General features: G+C 34.8%; 1 protein-coding gene across 1 annotated transcript in view; it reads right to left on the reverse strand.

Moving 5' to 3' along the window:
- Window positions 1-247: 247 nt before the first annotated feature.
- Window positions 248-11,759, reverse strand: part of LOC107704382 (pre-mRNA-processing factor 39-like) — a 27,262-nt gene continuing 15,750 nt past the window's right edge. The window contains 4 exon segments of the mRNA XM_016507298.1: window positions 248-635; window positions 3,616-3,733; window positions 7,323-7,397; window positions 8,920-9,104. Coding sequence (XP_016362784.1) covers window positions 555-635; window positions 3,616-3,733; window positions 7,323-7,397; window positions 8,920-9,104 — 459 coding nt within the window. The 3' untranslated portion in view covers window positions 248-554.

Below are 11,759 nucleotides of genomic sequence, written 5' to 3' on the forward strand. Positions count from 1 at the left end.
TTCTCTCAAATTACTTCAAATCTGATTTGTTTTAAAATTTGAGTGATTGTAGAGGATCTGAAGCCCATTATTACAAACCTTTCTGATCACCGCATAGCTTTTACCCTCCAACTTAACCCAGATTCATATTTCAAAACAGCGTCAAATTGCATTGACTTGATGTGACAAACTGCAACTGTGTACTACAGTCAGCATTATATAACAGTAAACTATTATATAACTGAAATAAATCAAGCACTCAGACGTGTGGGATGTCAATCTCTTTATTATGAAACCAAGTCAAAATAAAAAAGGTCTTCATGTTTCACGCTTCTCTCTGAAAACAGGATCACACGGAGGAGCAGAGATGAGGATCAAGTCTTCCAGACGAATGTCAATGTGTCCGCGAACACAACTAAACCTCCAGAAGCACTAAACCAACTCGGCTCATTAAAAACTCGCTTGCACTTAGAGGGAAAAGAGCTCGTGCCAAAAACAGAAAGCACACCGCGTGTGATTGGAGACGGGATGAATGCTGAAGCTGAAGGAGCAGTAGAAACGGCCGGCGCAGTCTGTTATGTTGGAGGCGGTGGGTAGTACTGGTTATACTGACCGTACTGACCCCAGGAGCTCTGACCGCCCCACGAGTTATACTGCTGGAACACAGAAAACACAGTCACATGAGAGACCCTGGAGCACAAAACCAGTCATGAGACAATTTTATGAAATTGAGATTTATGCATCATCTGAAAGCTGAATAATAATCTTTCCATTGATGTATGGTTTGTTAGGATAGGACAATATTTGGCTGAGATACAAATATTTGAAAATCTGGAATCTGAGGGTGCAAAAAAATCTAAATATTGAGAAAATCATCTTTAAAGTTGTTCAAATTAAGTTCTTAGCAATGCATATTACTAATCAAAATCAGGGGTCTTGCTCACTCATAAGGTTTATTTATCTGTTTGTTTGCTCATATATTTATTTTTGTGAAATGCTGTTTTGTGCTATCATCTATGCAATGTTGCAATAAAGTAACATCATAGTTAACAATTACTTGTTTACATAGGATATATATATATATATGTAATGTATGTATATATATATATATACACTGTATATATATATATATATATATACGAGCTGTTTGAGCATTACAGCCAAACTAATTTCCCTATTATAAAGACAAAGCCTTTCAAGGTAACAAAACATTAAGAATGGCTGATATTTAGGCCAAAGTGGGCGAAGATAAAAATCTGTCGTCATTATTTGATCTGTTATTAAAAAATTAGAACATGGACACACATTACAAACACATAATACACAAATAAGACAAACAGTGCTTTATTTTCAAGTACAATAGGTGTATTTAGCAGCAGCAGAATTTTAACAAATATAAAAATAAAACACTATATAGATTGATTCCTATTAAAGCAACTGTATTAAAGTTTTCAGTCAAGAATAGTGAGTGATTTTTCTCTGCGTTTTGTTGTTTTATTAACATTAAAGGTATAATAATTCTGTCATCTGTCTGTCAAGGTTTTATTGTTATACCATCATTTACTCACTCCAAAGTTGTTTTAAACCTGAACGAGTTTCTTTCTTCTGCTGAACATAAATGCGATTTTGAAGAACGTGGAAAACCAAACAGTGACTTCCATAGTATTTTTTCCTGTTATCAAAGTCAATGTGGACCAGCAGCTGTTTGGTTACCAACGTTCTTCAAAATATCTTCTTCTGTGTTCAGCACAAGAAAGAAATTAATATGGGTTTGGGTTTAATCTCCTGTCCCTTTAAGAGTTGCACGCATCCGTTTCTCTCTCAACTGTTTACTTTTATTTTAGACATAACCAACTCAGTCTATAAGCAAACCTTGTGTGTTTTGACAGTATTAGCGCAAAAGATAACTTAGTTCAGAAATCGAGCGCACGTCAGAACAGCGCGTGAATGAAACGTTTAACCTGTAAGGCTTTAAAGCAGATGCAAATAATGCACTTTTGTGATTGTGAATAAGTGCAGTGTCCTGTGAGAGTAACTCTACCGCTGAGTTAACATTAGATGTGAATGTATGTGGTGTTGTACAGTATATTGATACAGCGGTGCCAGAACTGCAGCTGATTGAATGTGCGCTGTAGCACGATACTACGATATTTCTTCAGAAGCAGATCGTGGAGACATTTTTATCGTCCACGATCAAAAACCGTCATATCGCACCAAGGTTATTTTCGTAAACGAAAACTAAAACTAAGACGAAAACGATTGGTCAAAAAACATTTTCGTAAACTGAAATAAAATAAAAACATCAAAATAAATGAAAAACTAAAACGAAACGAAACTAACAACAGTTATTGCAAAACTAACTGAAATAAAATAATAATTATCAAAAATAAATAATCATTTTTGTAATCATTACGTTCTCACCCCGTGGTGAAAAAAATATATGAGCTGTGTGTCGGTTTAGGGAAATACCTGTAAATGGCGCATCATACACGTGAGGTTATCTGACGGAGAGACGCAAAGCAGTTCATAGCAGAGGCCTGCACTTGCATCCGCAGTACACTCCCGACCCGTTACAACACAAGCAATCAAACCAAAATAGGCATTTTAAGTTGGCGCTTTGAAGAAAAATAGACAAGCAGCGCAACAGAACAAAGAACGCGCATCCTTCCTGTAAACAATAAAAACTTTTGCCCACATCTTGTGAACAGTCCGCCAGGCTGTTTTGAACAAATGTGCATAAACTACATGCTTATAATTCTTCATAAAAGAAAATAACATATTTAACTATCCCTTTAATGTTAAATGCCATTGTCTCTCCTTAAACTCTGCAGTGTGTGGCCGTTAGTCCTTTACAGAAGCATTAAAAATAAAACTTAAAAATAAAATGATATATAGCCTAGGCTACAGAAAGCAGCAACGAGCGCTCCCTAAGCTGTCATTCACTTCAGCTGCAGCGCGAATGCGCAACGCTGCAAATCGAATATTAAGGCATTATTATTGAATTTCATAAGTTCCACTTTCATAAATAGATTTATACACGTTTGTTCGCGGGAAAGTGAGCAAGACACGACAGTTATAGTACCATGATTATGGTTAAAGAAGATGGAAGACATAATATAAAGAAATTAGCTACATTTATTTTCAAATTCAAAATCACAACACACATGTATCATTCAGTAGTGCGTTTTAAATATAATGTAAGCGCAACTTGTGTAGATTTAAAAAGGCATGACTGCTTCATTTTGACGTGTATTTGTATACTTTTACCATCTAATCATTCTCAGCATGCTTTCATTTTGTGTCCCTAGACATTTGCATCACTAAGGTTAAATTAGCCTAAGCCTTTTTTGGCCTGTGCTCTAGAAGTGATCTGTTAATTCTGCTAAACTTTAAGTAGCCTACTAAAACTAAAACTGAAACTAAACTATATAAAAACTAAATAGAAATGTGTTCACACAATAAAAACTAAACTAAAACTAACAAAATTATTAACGAAACTAATAAAAACGAAACTAAATTTTATTGCAAATATGAAAACGATATTAAAATAAAACGAACTTAAAAATGCAAAACTGTAATAACCTTGTATCGCACAGCCCTAGTTTGACTGTAAATGCAGTCGGAGGCAGGACTGACCTGGTACCAGTTGTTGTAGTTGTATCCGGCGTGATTGGCCTGCATGTCCTGCATCATCTGACCCGAGGCTCCTGATTGGTCGTCTGTCCGCTGTCTCTTTGAGTCCGGCTCTTCTGAGCTGCAGACAAAACATATCAAATTCAAGGTTGAAATTCAAATTCAACCAAACATATCAAATTCAAGGTTGAAATTCAAATTCAACCAATCATATCAGATTCAAGGTTGAAATTCAAATTTAACCAAACATATCAGATTCAATTATTCGCATCGCTCTAACCGGCATTTCAGCATTTTCATTAAGTAAATCAATAATTGAATTATTTTTAAACTAGCATAAAGGCAACAAATCCAATCAAACTATAAAAATGTTTCGCCACATCACTACACTGTAAAAATGATTTTTCAAAGTTGTAAATAAAAAATTATTGGAGTACATTTTACAGAAGGATATTATCTCAATTTTGTACTTTAAAAATGTTTAATTCAAATGTGTTACTTGCCATTTCTTTCTAATTGTGAAATTTACTAGTAGTTTCTTAATAAAATCTTATTTTTTTCAGACTTTTATGGGAATAGGGAATATGGAATACATTACTATAAAAACATTTTTAAACATTAGTTCCGGGAGAAATGGTGGGACACATTTTGATTTAAAATTGACCCCTAAAAAGTTACAATAATTATAATAAGATTATACGAGTAAGTTTAACAGGGTTCATACAGATACTGCAAAATGAAATTCCAGGACTTTCAAGCACTTTAAGCACTATTTTGGTTTGGTTTTCAAGGACTAGAATCAGATCTCACATATCAAACAACCAAATTCTAATAAATAAACTAATAAAACAAAATGGAACAAATAAAGTGCAGCAAAAGCAAAGCATGCAATGACTGTGGCAACTTTAACATTTAAAAGGATACTATGCCAAAGATATCGCTTTCCTTATTCAAACTGATTTTTTTATGAATATATGATTGACCTGAAGAATGAAAGCTAGGCTATATCATACACTTGGAAAGTTATGAGCTATATCACGCTCAGACACTAGGGGGTGTGAAAATAAAATTAGCTCATGCGATGAGACAAAATACAGATACTCGGTTCACTAAAACCAGACAATATTTTAATACTATTTTTAAGAACTTCTCAATTACAAAACATTTGTCTTTTAATCACAAAATGCAAAACAATGCAGTTGCATTTTGAAATGTTTTAACTAATCTAGGGCCGTAACTAACAATTATTTTGGTAATGTGCAATTCCAGCATTACAGACATTCGCAGTCAAAATCTGAAATATAAATTCTCACAGAACGTATTCATTACCAATATAATGAACGATCTCTTTATATTTTTCTAAACCCCTGACAGTAGAGTCCAGACATCTGAAAAATATCCATCTATAAACCTGTTTTATATTTTATATTTGGGAAATACACATGCGTTACGGATATGACAGAAAAAGTCCTGAGTTTTTGGAAGAAAACATTTTGTAGAATTTCTGCGATTTGCTATACACAAACCAAAAGCAACAATATCTGCCGAATGGAGAAGGGTTGGCGGTTCACAAAACATACAATATCAATTTTGTTTAAATATTCCTTTTTGTGTTTCAGATGAAAAATCAATGTTACGGACGTGACCGTTCCGAAAGTAGAATTTGGAAATGCGTATAAAATGCTTTAAAAACTTTAACAGAGACGTCTAGACGGTATTTAATAGGACTGCCCCCAAAGATTTTTCTAGTTAACTGGTAGTCGTTCAATTAAGCCATTATTCAACTAATCGCACGTTTATATTAAATTAACATAATACTAATCCTAGTGAGCCATACCCGCGTTCAAGCACAGGCATAAAGTTTGCCACAAAGCACAGGCAAAAGTAGCCAAATGATTATGAAAAAGGAGACATTTTAATTTTTTATTAATAGTTCTCGTCGGCTGCAAAGATGAAATTCACGGTAGGCTTGCCGTGATAGACAGTGCTACCGGTGTTAAGCCGCAACACCGGTTACGTCACTTGCCCACCGCGGCACCGACCCCCACCATCGTTTAGATTTTTTTTTTATAGTAATAAAAATCATTTAGTTCAGTAAAAGAACAGACACTACAATTAAAAACTGAACGCGGCTGCACAATGCAGCGTGCCGAACGACAGTCGCATCACAGATCAGATTTCATTTCTCCAGTGAGGAGAGTGAGTCGAGCTGATAGCATGGTGTATTTTTATTTGTTTTGTTCATTCTAAAGGGCTGGGCGATATATAAAAAATCTCAATATTGTACATTTTTACGATATTCGATATATATCTCGATATGTTTGCATTTGCTTTTAAATAATAAAAAAAAACATGATTTTCTTTTGCCCCATTAAAAAAAACAACAAAAACAATTTGGATAGAACAGCTATTGTTACAAAGTAAATACAAAATGTTTAGTGCAAATTTAAGCATTTAAAAAAAATCTAGACCAAGTGATCACTTACTGCTTTTTATTAAATGAACACATGTATATGTAACTGAAGAAGCGCAAAACAAGTACTGAAAGTGCATTGTCAACTTTTTTTAGTGCATGCAATTCACAATTTACACTGTGCAACTGGGGGAAATAATTAAACTGGGATAAGTGTTTGTTTTTGTTGTTTTTTTTACAAGTTTTTAGCTAAGAACACAAGTCCGTCAACTGTCTCTGGTTTAAGAGAAGCTCTGTAGCATGAAACTATGTTCCCACTGGCACTAAAAACCCTCTCAGATGGGGAGCTAGTAGCTGGAACACATAGGTGTTTCTTAGCTAATTTAGCAAATTTGGGGAAATGTGCCTCATGGATGCTCCACCATCATGAGCACAAATCAATAGAACGTGGACTCATATATATATATATACACACATATACACACATATATATATATATACACACGAAAAAATTATATAATGCAAGAGTGCTATGACAAATCTATATCATAACAGGAGGTCTGACCTTTGTCACAAAAAGTCTTTATTTTGTTGCCTTTTTCCCTATCACATGTTTTAGTAATCATAAGTTATATACCATTTGAAAGCTTAAAATCTCAAAATTCATCCTGTGAAAACCTTTTAGCAGTCTCCTCCCCCTTAGCAGGGGTGTAGTATTACAAAATGTTTTACGGTCTTTTAGAATCAAAACTTTTTATAATCTTGATATAATACATATCGTTGGAAAGGTCCGAGTCTCAAGATTCCATATTTGGTGGTTATGTCACAGACATAAAATTGCATATGAATCTTAATTTTTTTTTATATCAACTTCAAATTTGGAACACAACTTATGTAGACATATGGCTTTAATTTTATAGCAATTTTGTATTTGTAACCAATTTTTAAAATATTTATTTTATATAAAATAAAATTAAAATAGTACAATATATTTTCTTTACAGTAAATTTAAACTTTATAATTTTTTAATACTTTCAATTTATTAAATGATTTCCCTTCTGTAATACTCTGCTAATTGTCTTCTTTAAAAAAAGACCAACCTTAGGTCTGTATTCAAAAGGTTCATCAATTATAATAATTTAAGTTCGTATAGTGCGCTTTCTCGTGAATTTTCAAAAATGTGGATGACAGTAAAGGGGTTAAGAACCGCAGAAACCTGCAGCTGTTCCTGAGAGCCGTGAAATAATCACAGATTGTCTGCAGTTTAATGAAGTGTCAATGAATCGGGGTAACTCACCCGTTCTCTGCTTTCCTCTTCAGCGACTCCTGCTCCGTTACGAGTCTCTGATGCTGTTCATACGCTGCCACCAGCCTGAATGAAGAGAACACCAGATGCATCTCAAAACATGTTAAAAATACTTTTCCTAACAGTAGGGCTGGGCGATTTTTTAATGTTTTGCCAAGATTACATTTTTTATAAATTGAGGAATCGCGAGGAATATTACCAAATGTTAGAATTAGACATACTTAGAGTGCGTTCTTTCACTGCATGATTCAGTCTATTAAAATACATTTAGAATGATCACAAATTCAAGACATGAGGGCAGAAAATATATATATAGTTAATCAATTTCACACGAAGAGTGCCGTTTTTCCTCCAAAAATTACCATGATTACAAATTTAGTATTGATTTTTTTACAACAGTTCAATAAACAAGTTAACTTACATTTTAGACACTATTATTGACTGTTTTTGCGGTATTTTGCCAACAAAAATAATTCCAAACATACCCACAGCACTGTTTTGTGTCTCTGAGCAACATGACGGTGTTTCGTTCCTGAATGAATCAACCGTTTAAATGATTCGGTTCAATCGCAATGAATCACTTATTAACAGTGACTTGCTGCCACCTGCTGGCCGTTTTAATTTCACATTCAAGGGGATTTGTCATGCCGCACCGCATCCAGTGTAGCCAGCGCTGATTATAATGGGTTCTATTGTATTTTGTCATGCATTCTATTGTAAATGCACGTCTCTGCAAGTATCCTTGTAAACACGGTTGCTTATGGATTAGGTGAAGGTAAACAATTGAGAAATAGAATGGGTAGTATATTGGTTCAATGCAGTTTAATATTCCTGAGGCTTTTGTAGCTTTAACACAGACTTATAAGATTTAATTTATACAGTGAAGACTATGCATTGTTGTTTTACATTTGATTATTCAATTTCTGTACCTGAATACTTTTAGACTTGCCTGAAAAATATAAAGCACTGTTTATGTTAATCTTCTCTTAACTTGAGCAGTGTTTTTAGAAAGCAGTTTCATGCAAGAGACGCTGCAAGAGACGCGAGAGCAACAGTCAAACAGTCCATGTTTACACAGAAAACACAATGGAAAAGCAGTGCAAGTGAATAATAAAACCTGTGAAGAACTATTACTGTACGTCTGATATTTCATGTTTGCATCACGGTGTCAGACTGAAAGCTGCTGTTGTTTTTACAGAACATTTATAGTTAATAATACTCTACTGCTGTTATGCCTTCAGTCATTATGAGTTTGAATTACCTTGACTTCTGAGAATTTTTTTTATGCATTTTCCTCGCATTATTTCTGAACATATGTATAAGACAAGTTTGTACAATATGTAGTTATAGTTCATGCATCTTTTCTGCAAAGAACAAGTGATTTGTTTAACATTTATATCTTCATGTGTGCTGCACTTGGAATAGAATTTACTTTAACTAGAGGAAGTTACTGGAATCATGTTGTAGTTACATTTTCAAGTTGACTAGTTAAAAATCGAGAATCGGTCAAATGTTCTGACTTCTTTTTTTTTTTGCTATATCGGCCAGCCCTAGCTAACGGAAAGCGAGCGCTCTGACTCTAACTCACAGGTTGACGTCGCTGCCGAAGTCCTCCAGGAACTCGAGCTTGCGCTGGGAGAAGATGAGGCGCTGCTCCAGCTGCATCGTGCTGCTCAGAGCTCGGTCGAAGCAGGCCATGATCTCGGCCTCGTTCTGCTGCACATCGCCGCTGTACTCCAGCTCCAGCAGGTTCAGGTAAAGCTTCGGGTTCGTCTGCAGCCAGAAAAACAGCATCAAATAAACTGAAGCATGAATAGGGTTGGGAATCGAAAATCGATTCCAGAATCGGATGCTTAAGGTCAGGAATCAGATACTTGTTGTCAAATTAAAATTTCGATTCCTATTCGGACCTAGCGATCTGCCAGGACCTTGCTAGCTAATCTAAGCGCTCCAAAGTTTGGCTACATTAGCGATCAGAAGCCAAAAAAGCTAAGTATAATATCAGTGATAGCTAAACATGTTGCAAGAGAGGTGTCACCACCAACATGACAAAGCACTTTAATTTAATAGATCGTTAAAGAACATGATTCAAACACCGTGATTCTATTCCTAAATTACAATGATTCGTCTGTTTCATTGCTCAACCTTTGACGTGTGCGATCAATGTTGTGATCACGTGGTTCATCCGTGCAGCGTACGATCACACCAGTGTGATTTGAGCATTTAAATCTGCGTTCGCGCTCCGCTGATCTGAAGAGAGCAGCTGTCTGTCATGAATGAAACAGGCGGTCCACACAGTATCATCATTTCTGTGTTATTAACATTCAAATCAGAGGTACTGGGATAAAAGTTAATATTCAGATATAAACTGTGTACGATATGTACGGTAGCGATTAAAATAGAGTAAATCACCTTTTGAAAGTAATTTGACACTTGAAATTAAGATTTGTCGATTACATTGTTACGCCAGTAGGTGGCGAAAAGGGGCTGTTAAAATGTGTTTGCCTTTGAATCACACAAGAGATTCGTTCAAGAACGCCGATTCATCTAGTAATGAATCAAGTACATCTTGAGTGAGTCATTGAATCATTAATTCATAAATTACATGTGATTTTGTTTAGTTGTCTAATGTTTTTTCTTTCAGAATCATGAGAGAACCACAACTTCCATTGTGGAAAAAAAAACTCAATTTATCCAGAATCATGCAGTTCTATTTTGCACACAAACAGCTCTTAAAGAGTCCAGTTTTTATGCAGCCTGTTGATTTTTGTTCATGGTATTCAGCTCCAATAAATGGTTTCCAAAAAAGAGACACAGGATAAATGTTTAATATCATTATTTAATCACATTGGAATCGAAAAGAATCGGAATCGATAAAATTCAAACGATACCCAACCCTAAGCATGAAATGACAACTGCTAGAGCTCAATTCATTTCTGTGAATCAATTTAAATAGTTCATTTCAAACTAACTCTTCACATCACATAAAAACAGGGATGTAACGATATCAAAAACTCACGATACGATAATATCGCGATATGAAGTCCACGATAACGTGTTTGTGATATTTAAAAAAATAAAACATTTATTTAGTACATTTTAGAGTTAAATCATTCTAATGCACTTTGAGAGTTCAAAATTAAGAGCTGCATCCCATGATCTTAACCAAGAAAACTTGACTTGTTCCTGAACTTGAAAGAGGACTCAACCCTCTTATTATTTGTGATACACTGTCTCAGTCTAAATTACATTCACACTGGTGTTTTAGGAAGCTAAACAAATTAGAATTAGAAAGATCAATCAGATCTATAAAGAAATGCAAAACCTGTGCTGATTGAAACAAAACATGTTGATAAAAACATTGAATATAAGATTTGGTGATAATATAGTTTATGACACGGCTCTGTGGAATACTTGATTCTGATTGGTCAGTCGCAACATTCCGAGGTATGCTATCCCTCGATAACAACCGGCAAAAGCTAATAACACAGGCTCATCCGGGTAACAGCAGTCGGCGCTGTACTCTTGCTTGAACAATTTTTTCTTGGTGGAAGCTTTGCGTTTGTTTAGCTAATAAAATATTAAAACTCGATTCAAAATGGTGTACAATTATTTAATTATGTCATCCTGGTATCGCGGACTCGCTCTCGTTTCATACAAACGCAGCTGCTGCCATTTTGCTACTATTGTTTTGTACGCTGTAATTGATTATAAGAGAACTAACAAACTGGTAATGTTTTAAAACATTTTCGTCTTAATTATTTTATTGCCTTAATTATTTTTGTGGTGAAATGTTGTGTAGTAAGTGGTTTGACTGCACCGTTTCCCTTAAATGTCCGTCTAGTTTGAATTTGCCGCTTGCTCGCAACTGCTGCCTTCACGGAAGCTTTGCGTTCAAATATTTCTTACATAAAGATGGATTTACAAGCAATTTTAACCATTTTTACAAGCCGCTCATGAACACCAAGTAAGGTATATGATTTCAACAACGCATTCAATTTTTTTTTTTAAATATTTTTAGGTTTTATATATGGTTTTAATAAACCAGTCATAAGGGTCAATTTTCTGAAATGAGATTCAGACTAGGGATGTGCGCGAAGACTAATTTGACTGTCGTTTAAACGAAAGTTTTGTATCCGACTAGTCTAAAAGCAAGAAACCCCCAAAAGATGGTAAGAAAAAAAACCTCTGTGCGTGCGTGTAGCATATATAATAGCCTATATTTGAAATACTTAATCTATGAATCACACTGTCAAATCCCTCAATGAATTCCGCTTGCCGCACACTTGCCTCGCGTTATCATCATTTCATTTTAGGCAGTCGTAAAAAATAAATAAATAAATAAATAAAAATAAAAAGAGTATACAACTCAACGTCGGCCAAAGCATAGCTTATTTATTCAAATCAGCTGGGGAAATGTAGAACAAT

Source organism: Sinocyclocheilus anshuiensis, unplaced genomic scaffold, assembly GCF_001515605.1.
Source record: "Sinocyclocheilus anshuiensis isolate Anshui unplaced genomic scaffold, SAMN03320099.WGS_v1.1 scaffold1115, whole genome shotgun sequence".
NCBI classification, from domain to species: Eukaryota; Metazoa; Chordata; class Actinopteri; order Cypriniformes; family Cyprinidae; genus Sinocyclocheilus; species Sinocyclocheilus anshuiensis.